The 19882-nt window shown below is 37.4% G+C and overlaps 1 protein-coding gene across 1 annotated transcript in view; it reads right to left on the bottom strand.

The window, feature by feature from the left end:
* Positions 1–19882, bottom strand: part of USH2A (Usher syndrome 2A (autosomal recessive, mild)) — a 393292-nt gene that overhangs the window by 216720 nt on the left and 156690 nt on the right. Inside the window, exons 27-31 of the mRNA XM_014950535.1 lie at positions 17749–17952; positions 17568–17648; positions 15104–15289; positions 3471–3584; positions 943–1104 (exon numbers count right to left, since the gene is read on the bottom strand). Of these exons, the coding sequence (XP_014806021.1) occupies positions 943–1104; positions 3471–3584; positions 15104–15289; positions 17568–17648; positions 17749–17952 (747 nt within the window). The remainder of the gene's footprint in view (positions 1–942; positions 1105–3470; positions 3585–15103; positions 15290–17567; positions 17649–17748; positions 17953–19882) is intronic.

The raw sequence follows: 19882 nt of genomic DNA, 5'->3' as shown, positions 1-19882 counted from the left end.
CTATTTTTCATATTATTAGTAATACATAATGTGGTAGTTTATATTCAAAAATAAAACCAGAATGTATATACCTCATGTATTTATCCAGAAATACACTAAGGTTACTATGGTTACGAAAAATCCATTACCTTTGAATACAGAATGAAAAAGTTTGACTTAAAGTGTGCACTATTTATTACAGCGATCATCAACAGCCTTCAGGAGGTTCTCTAACTGGATTCATTTTTCAGTGTCAAAACTGACCCACCACACCAGTAGCTTATGGCCTGTGCAAGGCAAAGAAATTTGAACTATATGAATTTTTAAATATGTTTTATACTAACTCAAGATGCAGAAATGGCTTTGAATTTTAAGGCCTTACATTAAAAAGAAAGTAGGGTCTTGCTACCCTTTTCCCCCTGAGTTGTCTGATATTAAATGCTTTACTTTTACTTGTACCTACTACCATATAAAAATTCTGATGGGTCCAGAATAGTGCATATGTTGTGCTATGATACTTTTAGCTCAACAGCTTGGTTTTTATTTTGGGTCTTTTTGTTGTTGTTTGAATAATCTCTGAACAAATAACTTGGATATTTCCTTAAACTACACCAATTACATTAAAATAGGAAGTCAGATTACCATGCATCACTGTACTGCCAGCTGGATGCTATGAGATCAAAAAGTTATAAAACCATTAAATAGAAGACTCAAGATCCTATGAAAGAGGACAACACAGCACAAGATTTAGCTACACCATGGCAACATTAATTTCTGATTCTCAACAGAGAGTTTTATGAAGGATTCTTTAAAAAAATAGAACCCATCAGGGTTTAAAGTGCATCTGGCTCATTTTAAATTTAATTTTCTTTTCCTCTGAAATAGGAAGGGGTCAGTCATATTCATAGCATTCATAGCAACTATGAGATACTCATCTGACATGCTACCTAGCACAGAACTCACCTGTTACAACGTATTTGGTTCCATTTCCAAAATAAGTTGGTACTCCATTCATATATAAAGTATATTGTGTAATAATACCATTTGGTGTTTTTGGTGGACTCCAACTCATCAGCAAGAACGTGGGAAAGGATATTGCTGTGGGTGGTTGCACATCTTCAGGAGCTGGTGAAAAAATATGTAATGTTATATTTCCACAAATAAGAAATGATTTCTGTGAGCAGCTACCACCAGAATGATTTTTGGTAATGCTGAACTTTCAGGAGAGATTTCCTGCTTGCAACATACCAGCATTTTGAGAACCTTCTATTACATGTAAGGTTTCCTGGCCAAACAGGAGCTTCTATGAAAGACAAGGGTATACTTTTTGCTTTTTAGGAGAATAATGATGCTTATATAATTTTATCTTTCCAGTTTGATAACACTGAGCAAGGGAAGGAGTACACAATTTTAGTACATTCCTTTTTTAATGGAAATTTTCTCTTCCTTCATGTTTTTTATTCCTAACTACAAAGTGATCATTCTTTGTAATCACAAATGCAGATGCTGCATTCTTAGGCACTACACATTATTTCAGACTTTTCAAAATTCAATACACTTAGCAATGTTTGTTTAGTATAGATTTTATACAAATAATATACTGGAAGTTGGCAATGGATAATAATTTAAAAGCCGAGTTCTCTCACCATTCCATTGAGTTATATGCTGGAAGCACAAGCAATCCCACTGAATATCGCAAGGGGAGCAGAACTCGGGCCTTAGTCTGGGAGGAATATCTTGTAATTTACAAGCTCTGTGCTAGCAATTTAAAACAATAACTAGCAGTGGCTGGCAATGTGAAAACAATATAAAGTAATGAATGTTTCAATAGGGAAACAGGGATAGCTGGAGGGTGTGATATGGTGTCTGTCTTCTGTATCATCAATTTATTGTTACTAAGAGCATGCAACAAGAGCGTCCAAAAATAGAAACTCCAGACATTGACTTTTTGTTCAATTCTTCTGAGGGATAAAACACATGTTCCCCATGGCTTTATTTGATCTCTGAGGAAAAAAAAAAAAAAAAGAAAAAAAAGAAAAAAATCTATCCTTGCCTAAACCTTCCCAATGTGACAGAACATTTGAAAACAGTGGACGTTTTTCTCAAACGCATATAAGAATTCCTGCTTTATTCACCAAGCTGAGAAAGTAAGACTTAAACAATTTCTTTTTTAATGACTATATTGCATCAAGAAGAAATAAACAATTCTGTAGTTCATGTTTACGTCACAGGGTCCATTAACTGTTTGGCTGTCAGAGGCTACACTCGTTCATGGATAATGACACCAGACAAACTCAGTCAATTTATTTAGAACTTCCAAGAGGCGATAATTAGGTTTTGATTTGATTGGTGTTGCTGGCAGTTGCTAATACTATTACATCAAAGTGCTGTTCCAGCAATGTTAGACTGCAATCTTCAGGACTCCCCTCATCAGGACAACGCCTTGTGTGACTACCTCCTTTGGCAACAGTTCAACACTCTAGCATTCTTTTAATCATTATGACTGTAATTCACATAACTTTATGCTAAAATTTTATTTGTTTTATTGGTACTGTATTACTACCTAGTTTATAGAAGATTAAACAAAGAACTGTGGGAGGGAGGGAATTTTGAAAATTACTCCACACCATGGAAGATTAACTACTGTCCTATAAATACACATCAAAGTCTTCATTATTTTACTGGTGTAAATTTGGAGTAACTGATGATTATAACTGGATTAACATGGCATTAGGATGATAGAACCAGATGTGGACTTTATATTTAATTGAGAATGGAGTTAGATATGTCACAGATATTTTGGGAGCATTTGCTCCAGTAATTGATGTGTATTACTTATCAGCCTAGTCTCTAAGGTCAGAAATGTGTATTTTCTCTTTCTTCCTGCTCTTGTTCCTAATGTAAGCACAGAAAACATTACGTTCACAACCTGTAAGCTTGCGCACAACAACATCTAAAAGTGTTTAGAAAAGAAAGGGAAAATCTGAGCAGTGATTAATAAATAACTCAATTGGCATTTGGAGGTCTCATCATACTGGAATAATTGTTGCCTATTGCTGGTGTTTAGCAGTTAAAAGAAACCATGGAAATCAACCGTTTGATTCTCAATTTCATACTGTGCCATACAATCAATTCTTTTTAGTCAGACTGTCTCTAGATTTACTTCTGAGCCATAGTAAAATGAGGAAGCTTTCATTAATCTTTCAGATGCTTCATATTAATGACAAGGCTCTTGCATGAACAATGTAACAGCAATTAAAAAGCCCATTAATCTGCATTACAGCTATTAAAGATGCATGTCATTAAAGGGTATGGAGTTTGATTCATTTTCGCACCCCCCCAAAAAATGGAGCAATTATGGTCTGGCAATGCACTTTGTCATCAAATTAGGTTGGGGTTTTCCAGCAAATGGCTTTGCAGCATTTAGCTCTTCTCCTGTTTTATTATTCATGACTGAAATGTGGAAGTCAAGACCTTTGAAATTACTTTACCTTCTTGTGGAGTGGAGATGTTCAATGCATGCAAGCTCTCAGTACAGCCAGCCAAAGTGCAAGCAGTTAGGGTTACAGCATAGTTTGTGAAGGGATGCAAGCCTGTCAATATGCCTGCAACAGAAGAAAGCAAGGTGTTATGCATGTACAGTGTACACACGGATTACATACACACACAAAAGTGAAAAATTACACTTTTCTGTTACAGGCTTTCACTGTTACAGGTAGAAAAGAAAAATGATTTTAAGGTTTCATTACTATTATTCCATGACTTAAATTTTGCAAAATAAATTAAGAGCAAGTAGTATTTCCTTCCATTCTTAATACTAATGATGCAGCTAAGTGTTTTTAGTTATGTTTGCTATAACAGGTACTACTTCACGGCTGAGGGGTCTGTTTTAGTATAACAATGACAATAAAGGAGATTTTTTTCTTACTCCTCGCCTCACAAGTTTTTTCAGTTATTCATTTTGTTTTTCCAAAGAATTTTCACCATCTCCCAGAACAAAATTTTATTAATGTTTCGTCTCCAATGTTGCCCCTATTCATCCATAAACTGAAATCTCTTTTCTGTATGAAACATCCCACTTGTGCTCCGTTACTTCAGTGGCAGCACATAGAACATATATTTGCTGTACGGCTCCAGTAACATAACTCAGGTGACACGGTATCCAAGGGTTTACAAGAGAAAAAGACCTGCAATGTTACGCTTTTTCAAGTTCTGCTTATGTTAGTAAAGAGAAGTTGCTAGATTCCCACATATCGATCAGCTACTTGGCATGGCAAATACAACAAATCACTGCTTACCACTTCAGGAAGTTACACGATATTTTGAACTGCATTATACAGAAGGACTACATGGAAAAAAATGTGGTTTACAGTCATTTTCAGAAACATCAGCAGTTCCTATTTCAAGGTAAGTCCGACAGTAAAGTAATAGGGAATGAAAATGCAGTAGTAATTAAAAGCAGGCCACTCCACACCAAGTTTTATTACAAACCATGTTCTCACCTCAGCTCTCACAGCTTTTAATAAAACCAATGGGGTGTTTCATTAGAAAAAAAAAATACATAAAGCAAAATATGTTCTTTCAGAACCATCTGACACCAGGATTTTGCATAGCAGCCTCAAAACCAAGAGTACCTCAGAGAACCATAATTCTTGGCCAAATTTCCCCTAGTGCAGCAAGACTGAAACCCCCTCACCATTACATGTCCACAAACAGGTAGAAGAAATTAGTCCTTATAATTACTCCTCATTGAGTTACTACATAGAATGCAACACAACTTTGGTTTTCATTAAAAAATGTCCTTTTTTTCCCACATAAGCCTTTTAAACTCACAAAAGGCCCTGGAGAATAGATGCTGGAATTTAACAGTTACAGCACAACTATATTATTTTCTGAGGAGGGCAATCAAAGTAAGTCTGCGAATGTTTATATTGTGTTTACCAATAGGTGTGTTCACATGGAAAATATAAGATTCCACCAAATTAGTACTGTTTGTGTCTTTCTTTGTAATTACTCCAAAAACTTCAAAGATTGGCACTGCAATGATTTTTCTATTTGAATTCTCTGAGGTCCAGTTCCACTCGTACATACAAAGAGATATTCATAAGTAATCACATTCACTTCAGAGTGGTGTTAAACTAAAACCAGTTGGTCAGAATCCACTCTCTCTGGTTGATAGTTTTGATTTTGCAAATCCCCAGTTAAGAGTGGAAAGCTGTGTTGCCATCTGACTATATAATGTAAATATGACAGGAAAGAAAAAGAACATTTTGTCAGCCACCACCCAAACAAATGTACCTGTAATCTTTCTGTGATGGAAGGCAAAGATTTTTAAGAACATTGAAAAATCAGAAAATAGGAAATAATGACATTTTAAAGCATTACTATCCCTATAAAGCAGGAATATTTGGAATCTGCAGTAAATTCTTCAGCACAGAAATTTCATCAGCCAAAAAAAATACCTTTTTTGCATAAGACGTAGTACAAAGCACTTATTTCCAGACCATAGAGGGTTAAACGTGGTACATATAAAAGGTACTATTGGAATTACCTTCAGCAAATAAACACAAGCAGAAACCAAATCCTCTAACTGTGACATTTGCAAGTTCTTGGTTAAAAGGAGCATGGTATAGTGTATATGCCACCTCTCTATTCACTCTGCTGTGCTTTAGGAAGCAATTTAGTTTTATTTGTACATTTAGCACTTGTAGCATTCTTTTCTTATGAAGCAGTGAATTAATGCTCCTTGCATTTCCTGATAGAAGACATTCTGTGGGGTCACCAATGGCTTCAGGCACTGAGAGCTGCAGTAGCACATATCCAGAAAGAAGCCAGTAGCTGTAGAAGGTTTGGTTTGGGCTGTTTGGTTTACTTTTGACAAAGTAGAATGGTTTTATATAAAGCACCTACAGTGCAACAGGGTGTACATTGCATAGGTAGGCTTGTGAAGGGCAGTGAGAATTTGAAAAAAAGAAACAACACAAACACAAGACAACAAAACAACAAATAAACCCTTTTGCAACAGGACATTTTTGTTTAAAAAAAATTATTCAGCAAAGACAGCAACTTAAAAAATAATTTTTTCATTTCCTAATTAATGTTTTTCCTTCACATGCACTCTTGCACTATTTTCTTGCAACAAAGAAACAGATGTGCTGCATAGGTAGGCAATAGCAAGTGCACAGATTTTATTTACATACTTCAGCAAACTACTTTTTTCTCAGCTGCCAACCTATCTGTTTGGCCAGCATCCACTGTAATCTGTTCTCCTTCATTATGTTAATCTGTGGGCGGAAAGATTTCTGTCATCTTCAAATCGCTTGTACAGCAATGGTAAACACCTTGGCCTGTCTGTAATTGGACAGGTGTCTGCATTGGTGTCACCCGGCTTTTAATTCAATTAAAGAACTGGCTGCTCTGCTCTCATTACCCACTCATTTCCTCTGCACTTTTAGTCAGTCAGTGAAATTTACACTCAGTGCCTGACTATCTTAGAGTACAAAGTCAGCAGTCCCATAGCAAAGATCATCACCGATACACGTGAATTAATTTATAGCACAGCAAAGTAAATATTTAAATTAAAACCAGCCTATGATCCAATGAAGTTGGCTGACAGCTTTAGAAAACTTTGCCTAACTCCTCAGTTATCGCACTCTCAGACTGGCATCTCTTGTCTATACCCAATAATTGCTGATCTTATAAGACTTATAAGACTCAGGCTTTCCAAGACAGGATGCTAACAAAGCAAAATTTGGCCACAAACACACTTGCATATATTCTATTAATGGTCACAAGAGACAGGTAGATAAATTGTCACTTTGATCAGGAGACAGAATTAGAGGCACCATCAATATTTAAGAAGAGGGTCAGCCTCCCACATTTGGGATATGAGTCCCATTCATTCAGCCTGCCACTACAGAGCAGCTGAACCCATCTAGACTTAAAATTTACATCATAGACTAAGTTCCAAGCCTTAAAATCCACATGGGGAATCGGAGATGATAAATCATTCTAACACACCACTCCTATCTGCCCACTCAAAGAACCTTCGGAAATAAATTAAAGTTCTAACACAGACATTTTGACACAGTGACCCCATGAAACTGAATAATGTCGTTTGTTAAATATGAATGTAAAGTTAACAGTCTAAAAGAGTGATCTGGAATCACACCTAGAACATTAAGCCCACTTTATATGCAAAACTAGTATTTAATTTTCTATACTTTTATTTAAATGATCTTTAATTATTTGCAATATTTAAAGTTGAAGTTTAGAGTTGTGTCAGATAGAAACCGCTAGGTTCATTCTTGCAGATAAGGGATAAAAACATCAACATGGACAGTAGAAAAGGGTCAACAATGAATTTATGGTAAAACGGATGCGTGGACTAGTCAGAGTTAGTTGCACCTTTATGTCCACTCCATTCATCATTCTAATGCATACAGTATATAAGAAGATTAAATATCCAGCTTCTTCCTTTCACTTCTCCATAAAACAGACGTTTCTTTTGTTCAGTCCATCTAAAAGGGAGGTCTCATATTTAGGCAGCTCAGCCAGATCCCACAGTATTCTGGCAGATTTTGAGTGGAAATGTAGTACGTCTCATCAAGGCAAATAATTGTTTTACCACTCAGGTATAAGCGCTAATATTCTGTTCACAAACACTGAAAAATTGATTCAAAGACAATGATAGTATTTTAGCAATTTCCTCATCCAGTTAAAGGACTTTATGAGAACAGCTTCTTCACTGTTCCAATCTGTCATCCTGTTTTTTCAAAAAGTTGCTTCAAAACACCACCAGGTCTTGATGAAAAGACACCCTTGCTTATGGTAACTCACAGAGCTTTTAGTCTGCATAATGAATTGGTCAAACAAATATAAACTGAGGTGAGCTTTTTGAAATACATTTATTGAAAAAGCCTTCCCGTAAAAACAAAACTAAACTCACACACACAGCTCACACAAAAAGGCTGTTTAAAAAATCTTACAGACGTAACACAAATACTAAAGTTCCTCCCTTCCACAAGAAAATGCAGTTAGCTAAGACAGTGGAAGAGGACAATTTTGCAAGGCTAGGGGCTCTTTTCCTTTTTTTCTTTTTTTTTGTGTTATAGGTAAATTTAGGTAATTTTAATGATAAACAGGCACTACTTTCATATGCAGCCTGAAAACTCAGCTCTGCTACTGAATATTAAGATTCCCAAAGTCAACCACAGAGATTACCCACACAAACTCCATTTGTTTCACAAGCTGAGTGTATTTTTTGCCAAAGGGACTTTTCCTTGCCAGATTTTTTCATTGTTTCCTCCCTAACACTCTACTCCATAAGGACCTATTTTGAAATACACATATAACAGTTGAAACAACACTTGACCTTATAGATTTACCTAGATTCTTATTTAAACTCTTAGAAAAAAAATTACCAGATCTCCCCAAACCTAAAGACTAGTTAGCCAACTTGAATGCCTGAGGTTGTACAGCATCTGTCTAACAAAGTCACTTGTGTGTCGAGATGCATCATTGCCACAGTACACTTAATCACAGTCCACTGACCAGAAAAGGAAGTCCTCAACTGACTTTGTGTTTTCGACAGATTGTAGCAAAAAATGTTTAAGTACATGCGTCTTCTACATATGCATTTCTGGACTGAAAGCCTGTGCACATCAATCTGTCGCATACATCTGCATTTGTAAATCATCTTCTACCATAAGTATAGTATGAATTATAAAACTTTGAAGAATTATTGAACAATAGGGCACCTGTTCCAACTCGTTGGCTTTTAAGAACAAAAAAAGTTTACTTTGGTTACTGGATTTCTGTGGCATGCAAGAGCCTTTTCCCAATAAAAAAATTTCATAACCAACCATACACAAGCTCCACTGGCCTTGAAGACGCAATTCAGGTTATAGTGGTTCAAGGAAGCCTGTTAAAATCTCCATAACACAAGGCAACTCTAGTTGCCTTAATTTGCAGAAAGCCTTAGCCCAGCAGCAAGAGTTAATTAACCACAGAGAGTATTGGATCTGTAATTTCTATCACTATGTTACTCTTGGTCCTTCCAGACAACTTTGTCATTGTTCATTTTCTACAGGATGTTTAGTTTTAAAAGTTTGTAGAGAGAAAGACTGTTTACTGTCTTTGCAAAATTTTAGTATGTCTATAGAAAACATACTAATAATCCTTTCTGCCCTCACAAACATTTAGAAATTTACTTCTTTTTATTAATAAAACTATTGGTATGTAGCTACGAGTTGATGTAATTTTGATAAAATGTCCAGGTTTATTTAATTAGACAATTTACATTTAATATGAATAAATTTATACAACAGCATTAGACTGTAAACAAGATTCATTTAGGTCTAAACTCAATCAAGTTAGAACCTTAATACTGCAGAATATTAATATCATTTGTTTTAAAAAATACGCTGCTGGTCTGCTAAAGCCAGTTAATTGAAAGGACATATGAACCTACATTCTGCCAGTCTGATTTAGAGTCATTTGGAGCTCACACACTACCTGACAACTCACAGAAACCTAAAGGGCATAGAAAGATCTGTTGGCTACCTTATGTTGCGTTAGCTGCCACAGTCAAACAGGGATCTGCACAGGGGCTGAGGTGCAGCTTCTGGTGCAGCTCTTCCCACCAAGAGGTGTGCGTATATATGGTTGAGAGAGACAGAGAGACAGAAAAAACAAACCTCCTTAAAATCCCCACAGGGACAAAACAGGCCAACAACTGCACTGCAGCACCAATCATTACATGGGTTCCAGTATATGATACCACTTCATGTTGAGAGGGTGCAAACAGCCCTCCACATCTCTCACACTGTGGCATGGCACTCTAAAGCACATACTGCCATTCTTCTGGCCATGGGGAATATTTAGGTGTTTTCTGTCATCTGTCTGTGCTTCTGACCAAAGATCACTTCTATAAAATGACGATAAAGAGAAAGAATTTACCTGAAAATGACAACCATCCTTGTACTTAAGTGTGGCTCAAGCACTAGATGAAGAAGCTCTTGAAAACCTTATTTTCAATACAAAATTTCAGTTTTTGTTACTTTAAATGTTCTGTCCTATTTTAGTTGCCACATAAGCTAAATAATCCAAACCTGGTTAGTATGCCGTGATACTTTGCATCTTCATAAAAGGTTTTATAACATCAGAAATTTGTCTCAACTTGGGAGTATGGACTAGGGGAGTCCCCCTAGTGCCCTGAACCTAAACGTATTTACATTAGCTGGTTTGTGATTCTTTTCTGCCCATTTACAAAAATCTCATTAACTGCAGAATAGAGGTGTTTCGAGTGCAAAATATTCGCACAAACCAAGGTCTTTCAAGTAATTCCAAGTGCATGAAAGCAAAATCCAAGTAATTCATTAGTAGTGTCACGTGGCAATCTGCCTAGCTGAGGCAAACCACTTGCGGGCCCCATGTACGTCCAAGTACCCGGAAGAAAACAGCATTTTTTAAGAACCACAAAAGGCCGCAAACTCCCATTTTAGGCTCACCCCATCTGTGCAGGCCCTCCCCGGCCTGTGAGGCGTCCATCCAGGGCTCCCAGACCATGGGGAGCGGCCTGCCCCGGCCACCCCCAACTGTTGCCCCAGGCTTTACAGGGCCCCAAGCGAGCGGTGCTGTGGGGCTTGGCCCCGGGGCTGCCCTCCGCAGACGCCATGCCTCCCAAACCCCACCACAGGCCACGGTCAGGGCCCAAAGGCTGGTTGAAGCGCTACTTTGCTTTGGCAGCGCCAGCTCGAGCACAGCAGAGCTCTCCTCTGAGAGGGAGAACCTCTCAGCCGGCGGCTTTTCTTTGAGCAGGGGCAGTTGCCAGTCAGGCAGCGAGCTTGCCCTGGCCCTGCAGCCCCACCGGCCAGCCCGGGTCTATCAGTCACAGGCAGGAGGTCCCATCTCCTCCTCCCAGAGACTCCCTAGCTAGAGCGCTTTCAAAGCCGAGGAGCAGCCGAGCCACTTTGATTAACCATATTAAATCATTAAATTAACTTTTCCTGAGATATTCATCTGCCGAGCATAAAAGACTAAAAGGTGAAAAGTAATTATAAACACATGTCAAGGGAAGGAGGGAACATTCAGGGCATTCATTCAGAGAGGAAGCCGTTGACAATTTTCTCGTTATCACGTGTCTATTGTGGCAATGAAACAGGCGGGATGAACTGCAAAAAACCACAAAATTAATAGAGTAGTCTGTAACAGGAATACCAAAGCTTTGTAAATTCTTTTGCAGGACTTATTTATTTAAATATTATTTGCACTTTTTCTAGCCTTCTTCACTGCCTGAAATTGGGAGATGGAAATATTTAGAGGTTTGCGGATCTCCTGAATTCTACAATGACAGCAATCTGAATTATAAAATGTTTTTCTCATATGTGCTTGATAAGAGAAGTGTCAGAGGATTGCGATCAGAGGCACAAAAATCTGCTTAAAGGCAAGACAGCTGTGGAGTACTCCAGGGTTGATACCGGGGTCAGTACTGTCCAACATCTTCAATAATGACCTTGATGATGGGGGAAGCGTGCACCCTCAGCAATTTTATAGATTATACGAAAGGGCCACTAAGTTGATAAAGAGCATGTCTCTTATGAAGAGACGCTGAGAGAGCTGGGACTGATCAGCCCACAAAAGAGAATCACAGAATTGCAGAATGGTTCGGGTTGGAAGGGACCTTAAAGATCATCTAGTTCCAACTCCCTGGCCATGGCAGGGACACCTTCCACTAGATCAGGTTGCTCAAAGTCCCATCCAACCCGGCCTTGAACACCTCCAGGAATGGAGCATCCACAACTTCCCTGGGCAACCTGTTCCAGTGTCTCACCACCCCGACAGTGAAGAATTTCTTCCTAATATCTAACCTAATTCTACCATCTTTCAGTTTAAAACCGTTACCCCCTCGTCCTATTGCTCCACTCCCTGATAAAGAGTTTCTCCCCATCTCTCCTGTAGGCCCCCTTTAGGTACTGGAAGGCTGCTACAAGGTCTCCCCAGAGCCTTCTCTTCTCCGGGCTGAGCAACCTCAACTCTCTCAGCCTATCTCCATAGGAGAAGTGCTCCAATTCTCTGATCATCTTCACAGTCCCCCTCTGGATGTTGGGATGCATTGCTCCTGAGCTTGGAGGAGGTGATCCTCCTCCAGCTTTTTGGGCCCCTCTTCCCTCCAGGGCTTTATCCCATGGTACTCTACTAAGCAGATCCCTGAAAAGGCTCAAGGTGATCTATCAATGTGTATAAATACCTGATGGAGGGAACAAAGGCGGAGGATGAAATATATTGCCTTATCCAATAAACTCCTAGTTCAACAGTCAAAACCTCATTTTAAGGATTTAAATCTGCTGAATATTCCTTTCTTGTATGAAAATGAAAAAACAGTTTGACATTTTGAAGATTACAAGGGTCAGATTTTGAAGAATTTTGGTCCCTGAGGAGTCAGAAACAGGCATTTGAGACTGTGGTATTATGTTCATTTAAAGACCTACTTTGCCTTTAATATTTAGCTCAGCTTTTCTTCTTCTTGACAAGGGTACAACAGGTCCTTCTGAATTTGACACACGTAGGCCTCCTGGAAAATGGGTAATGCTATTAATAATTTTTTGCTACTGTTCTCCAGTTATGACTCGGGACCCTACTGCACAGTACAAATCATGATAATTGCTCAAAAGAATTTGCATAAGTAAATATAAACCAAAACACAAGAGATGGGTATAAAAAGGTGCAAAGAAAAAAAAGAGGTAAAGTTGTCAATGCCTTCAGATCTATTTGCAAGCAGCAAATTAGGTGGTGCCTAGGCTTAATAATGAATGAAAAAATTGAAGGAGGTTGTGATGAAGCAACCAGAGTTGCTTCATCAGTGATTCCACCGAGAGCTGTAGTGCTTTCCTCTCTCCTGTTGCATTAGCAAGCCTGGCTGTTGGGGTTACTGTAGCATTTTTTCGTGGAATTCAAGAAAGGAATTTCTAAAGAAATGTCCCTGGAATTAGGGAGAAAACAGGCAAAATCCCTCTTCTTGGCAAACTCAAAGAAAAACTAAGTCTTACATTTGTGGGTAACCATTTCTCAATGTCCACAGACTAATCTATCCGTCTAGGCTTCTCTGAAATCAACAGGTTGAGGGTAAAATCATTTCAAGATCAGTGATTTAACTTTTCATTTGTCTCAGCTCTGACCTCACCATGAGGACATGAATTATGTATTTCATACAATGCCAAATTGGAAAATACATAACTAAACTATTGGACAGCAGTTATAAATAACAAAAGGAAGCACTCCTTCCACACGCACAACTGAATTGGAAAACTTACTGCCAAAGTTACAGAAGCCAAAAGCATAAATGTATTAAAAAAGAAGAACAATTCTAGCACAGACCATTAAGCATGATGGTCCAGATGCAACTTTCAGTGCAGGAACTCCACAAACTACCAGCTGAATTTGTATTAACAGGAAAAACTATGCTTAACACATTTCTTACATTTTCTTCCTAAGCATCTACAATCTGGCATATTGTCAGAGAGGTCAATGTTTGAATACAGCCATTCTTAAGTTCTTAGGGTCATTTTATTTTGCAGTATTCAACTGCTATCTGCTATAATAGACTGAAGAACCAGGGTCCATTTACTATCTCCATTTAATATAATGGAATGTCTGATTCTTCTGCCTCCTGAAAGCTGCATGCGGATAACCTCTTACCTGTCCAGCCTGGTGTAGACTTTCATAACCCTGACATAATCATGGCACAATTCCAACAAATTTAAATGACATTTTGGTTCTGATCATCAGCTGTGAATAAGCTATCTAATCCATATGCTTCTAATATGGTCTTCAGTTTCTGCTAATATAATTTGTATTGCTTTACAGCATAGATGAAGAGTATTCAAATCAACAAATTCAACACAAATCAATCAAAGTGAGTAAAAAGCCCATGCAGTTTTTGTATTGTAAGCACATTACTCACAAATAGTCAATAGATTTCAAACTGAAAAAAATATGTGCATGTTTGCTTTTAAAAATTTATACATATGTTATGATAGAGAAACATATAGACTTAAGTAAAAACACCAAGCACACATTACCTGGGCTTCAGGAAAGCAGTGTATAATATACTGCCTTAAGGTTAAAGCACTGGATTGTTATATTGCCTAAAGCTGAGCCAAATGAAAGCATCCACTTTGAGCATTATGTCATTAGCACTTTTTCAATTGTTATGAATATGTAATTAATTTTAGAGTGTCTATAGACAAATCTATTAGTCACAGTTTGTTACAACGAAAGTAAGACTTTGTACTATTGCCCCATTTAGTCGTAACATAATTCAGACTGTTGTCAGCAATGTGCACCCTTCCCCAGGCTTTCTGTTAATAGAGAGCAGAAAGCCAGATCCACACTATCCTGACAGGAAAAGAGGTCCCAAAATGTTCCTTTTGCAACACAGAGTTCAGTGTTTCCTCCTAAAAACATCCGCCTCCCATGAGTAAAAAGACCTAGACTCCAGAAAACATCACAAGTGCAATAGCTCCTGTACTCAACCCACAGCTCAACAGTGACCAAAGCGCATAAAACCCAGAGCCCTAGGTTCCTTCATTCAATAATAACCTACCTCCACATCCCAGTGGTATCAAGCAAAGCATGTAATTAACACAAATGTGTGCTAGTTCCTACTGAAATAAGTTAGGTTTGTATGATCAACATTAAGTAAGTATATCAAGTGCTTTCATACATCAGGTCAAATAGTGTCTTATGGGACCCACATGTAGAGTTAATTTAGTTGAACTGGATGTAACAATAATGGAAGGGAAAAAAAAATGACATATACTAAGCTAAAAACCAAACAAATAAAAATCCCCAAAAAGCATTGTCTCCCAAAGCATCAATAGGTTGAGAAGGAATACCTTAAATAAAACTGCTTTTCAGTATTTGAGTTGTATCTTCTATTGTTCTTTGAAGTCAGTACACTGTTATGTATGTAGATGTTGACACCAAACACTACCCTTCCAAACATTGTACATGCTGTGTATACACAGAAATAGGCAAGTAATACTTTACGGCTCAACAAAAGGAGATATAAGCATCCCACATTATTAGATGTGCCTAAAAAATAGTACTTAACAACATTTACCTGTGAGTATACTAGTGTCAGTAAGCTCAGCACTAGTGATGGGTACGTTGGGACCATCCTCTTCATATGCTTTCAAAATGTACTTCTCAATTACACCTATGACCCCAGCAGGTTTGTCCCAGGTGACCTCAACGCTGTAACCATTTATACTGTGAACTCTTGAGGGAGTTGGCACATTTTGCGGAACTGTAGAAGGATAAAATAGAAAATAGAGAAAATGGCAGTTCTAAGGAGACTATTGCCCCTATTCTTCACTTTTAATGGCTGCAGTAAATCAGACTCAACCATTAGCATAAATACAATTTATTAGAGTTGTAACTTTTCAGCATTGATTTAATATGACTGCACATCTTGAGCTATTCAGTTTAAGCTATATTTCAAAACCATCAAAACTCCATCTACATAACATTCCTTCTTGTCTTGTTGCGATTTTCCAAAAACATTTAATGTATCAAACGTATTTAAGCATCACTCACAAAGAGGAGAGGTGGATTGTATGTAGCTAACAAATTCAGGCATTATAATCATGCAACTGAACAAAGCAAGACAGTATTGCAACAGGGAAGGGTTTGGTATTAATCTGTTAGATATCTAAGCCACAGAATGCCACAACTATGAAACTTCTCTAAAAACTGCATCCTCGTTTATAAAACTACTTCAAAAAATTTAAGCTTTTCCATTTATTTTCATATTTTCACAACACCATACAACTGCCTCAGGGCAAAGCAGAGACTTGTAAGGGCTTTTTGCAAAACTCTTTGCTTCTGATCATTCCATATTGTAAAAAGGAAAAAAAAAAAAAAAGGAAAATGAAGATGTTTAAAAGAACTGGAAAGCCAAGTTCATATATGCATACAGTTGCTAATAAAATAAAAATCATCCCATTTCCCATAACCTTTAACTATTTATTAGATATTCCTATACCAAAGTAAAGGTCTGGCCAGCAACAACTTCATCACAGATGACTGCACAAGGGATGCAGAAGAAAGGCCCAAGGAACACTATGGCAGGATGATGGATGATGAGTTTGCTGTAAATGCATGTGGACTCCCTAGCCCCTCTGATGATCATTGGCTTTTTTCACCACCAAATAACCTCTTTTTTGCAATTTTTTTGTTTAGTTTCACTAAATATGAATGCAGCCTTGTTTTTTTTATAAGAAGAGTACCAGAATGCAAACTATAAAGATATCAGGAAGTTGTGATTCTTGTGCAAAGAAAGAATGTGACACACTAGGAAAGCTTTAGTTAGTACACTAATATATTGATTTTATTAGTTCTGAACTGTATCACAGGGCAAGGTAAGGTACTGTATAGCAGATGGTCTTCTCATAAGGGACATAACAAAACCAACTCAAAAATAATTAAATAGCGCAATTATTCTTCAACCCCCGGGAGCACGTAGCTGCTCAATGCTGTGGTCAGCTTGCAAACATAAATTTATAGTAAACCTTACAGTTGTCAGACAGTCGATATGAAAATATGCATTATTTTCTCTCTTCTGGGTAATACACAAAATAATGACAGTAAATTGTAGAAGAATGCATTCGCAAGTCCAATATTTACTCAGGTATTGTATCATTTTTTAAGACCATGTATTTAAGATCTTGCGTCAGAAGAATTTTATGCATTGATAGAATGCAATTAGGCTTCAATTTACAGAAGAGGGAAAGTTGGTTAAATAAAACATGTACAACTGTAAATCTTCAAAAACTTGCTGGCTCAAAGTTTGCAAAAACACTGAACAGAAAGGCCCCTTAAATTTTCTTCAGTAAAATATATGAAAAATTTTATCTTTAAGGCTCAGCAGGTATTATGTTCCTACTTTGAAACCTTCTCCACCAGCCACATGCTGCTTTTCTGTTAAATATTCCCACATTTTCACACACAATCTATGGGCTACTTGTTAAAAGAATCCTTGTTCAGCAGCACTGAGCAGCATACCCACGTGCAGGTAATACAAAGAAAAACTTTCACGAGACCTTCTTCTCCCTGACAACTTCATGGCCTCCTATCTTCCACAGGTTGTGACAGAGATACCAGTGTTTCTTCTATCTCTACACTTGATTTTGTGTCACTAAGTTATTTATAGGAAAAATACAGATTTACTTACTCCAGCAGACTCAGGTAGTGTGAGTTTATACGTGTGTGTATGAACGTACCTAGACGTGTGGCTGTTCTTAGTCAGTGCAGTTCAATCCTTTCACATTCTTTGCTGTCACATAATTTCATAACCTAATATGTATCTGGAAAAGACCTTCAGTTATGTGTGGAAAACACTTCCCTGAACACTTTATAGCTGAAGACTGTAATTTGGTACCTATTCAAAGCATTAAGCAGTTTTGCTCCTTTAGAAACACTATGAAACTTACACTACTTAAAACTGTTGTGGTGGGATTTTCTCCAACCTGATGTTAGATAGCTGACTAAGAATGGGAACAAGTAAGCCTTAGAATTATACTTACCTGATTCTCTTGTACGAACACGGGTCCATTCACTAGATACCGATCCTCCTTCATTTGTGGCAACCACCCTATACAGGTATTCTTCAAAGGAAAAAAAAAAAAGCAAACACTGAACAGGGTAATACACTAATACGGAACGAAAGAAATATTATGTATTTCATTTAAGGAACCAATGTGTTACCTGTAAATGGTTGTAGACCACTCTCATAAACACTCTGCTCTTTTCCTCGGTATACTAGGATGGAGTCATTTCCCCTGCAGTTAACAGCACTGTCAGTTGATAGGCATCCGTCCAGATTGACTCTGACAGCACTGCTGGACACAGATGCCAAGTTAACGACAGCACCTCGTGTAAATTTAACATCCTTCATGCAACCACCGAAACCTAGCAAACAGTAAGGGATTAGTATCACATAAAGAGCTTCAGTCGTTAATTAAGAATCGCTTTTGCTCCTTTCAATTCTATATTTTCAGCATTAAAGACTGTAAAGTGAATATGACATTCTGCCCTCTCAAGATACTAAGCTGGTAAAAATTCCTGGCATTCTAGTGTTGAGTCCCTGCCTTACTGACTATACTTTCTGTTTTCTCATCTGTCACTTCTCTCTTTAAAATTATTACCATAAAAGTGACTCTGAATTTGAAAAACAGCTTTCTGTTGCTTGCTAATATTTTGTTAATATACACACTTCTTCAAACCGAGAAGACTATCTAGATTAAAAATATAATTAACTTCATGAGATCGTGGAGTTATATCAATTCATCCTACTGGGGATATAACTGGTATGCTGCTTACAAACACGCTCTAGGAATATAACCCCAAACTGTTCATTAATGAGAAAAAAAATTAAATAACCTCATTTTCTATTTATTTCTATATATACATATGTATATTTATGTGTGTGTGTGTAACATTCCTATCAATATTACAAGTAGGTTAAATTAGTTACCTGCAGTAAAAACACCACTACAATATTTCAGGATGCAGTTATATACTTCTGACTTAATTTACAAAGGAACTTAATAAATTGAATAGAAAATAGCTCTCAGATCTGAGTAAACTAGAGTCATCATGTTCAATGTAAAAACAAAGTAAACAGTAACCAAACTGAAGGCTTCAATTCATTGAAGAATTACCTTTGTAAAGTAAAAATCAGCCACACAGATCAATGCTCTTTTTTAGCTTTGTGAAAGCACCATATTTACTTTTATTTCCTTTATTACTGGATGATAGCAGGTCAGAATAGTATTTGTACTTAGCCACCCCATCTGAGAATCTAATATCCATACATAGTTCACAGAAAAAGAAAGGGGCACTGAAGCTGGACATCCATCTTGAATCATTCTCTAAAACACCTTCTTTCTCCACAATAGTAGGATTTTAGACATATTCCTTAAAATGAATACATACTAATTTAAGCTCAGCTCCTACTCCACAGCTATCTGTTCAGCTTCTTAGGCAGGAGGAAAGAATTAGTCCAAGTCCACACGGGTATTTTAATTGTTAGACAAAATGAACAGTTGTTTAATTTGCAAAGGGATACATTCTGTATAACCTATTTTAATACATTATTTTTAGTATCTTTTTAGCTGCATTTATTTGAAGGTTTCTGACTATGTTAGCCAAGTATTCTTGTTTACTCTCAGGTAGCTGCAGAATAAATAATGACAGTACAAATTGTCACAAACATTCCTGCCGGCTCCCCTCCATCTTGACCTCTCACGAGGCCACGTGATGGGTCATGCAAAGGCCCACAGATTCTAGCTGAAATTTCTTAAAATAAAGTTGTAACTGACATGGAGGTGGGGTGGGAGGAGAAGGCTATGTACCCTTTATTTGCTGTGGGTAAAACAATATTTCTTTATTCAAAATTAACTACCAAGCAGCCATTAATTGAGAAAATCTTTCGTAAATATCCATCAAACTGGGAAGGTCTCCATATTCTACCCTCATACCATTACATCATTATAGTCCTAAATAAAAGTCCTAAATAAAAATTTCAAAGCTGTAATGCCTAATCTTGCTCATTTGAATCTATATTTGGGACCACACAATAATGTTTTTTATCTTCAGAAGCTCTGAATATAAATTCACAGCCGCCATCTTATTTTGCAGCACGCTGATGAAGTTCGGTGAAAAAAGTAATGTTTATTGATGTGCCCCGATATGCTCTTCAGACATTCACTTTAGATGTTATTTTGCCCTAGATTCTTTGTTCACAGATCTCTTTGCTGCAGGAGTTGCAAATGCATCCAGTCACGAGGCTATACCATCTGCTGGGAGGCAACACTGACAGGGTACGACTGGCTAGCTC

Source organism: Calidris pugnax, unplaced genomic scaffold, assembly GCF_001431845.1.
Source record: "Calidris pugnax isolate Ruff unplaced genomic scaffold, ASM143184v1 scaffold24, whole genome shotgun sequence".
Taxonomy (NCBI): domain Eukaryota; kingdom Metazoa; phylum Chordata; class Aves; order Charadriiformes; family Scolopacidae; genus Calidris; species Calidris pugnax.
This window is presented reverse-complemented; position numbering and strand designations above follow the sequence as displayed.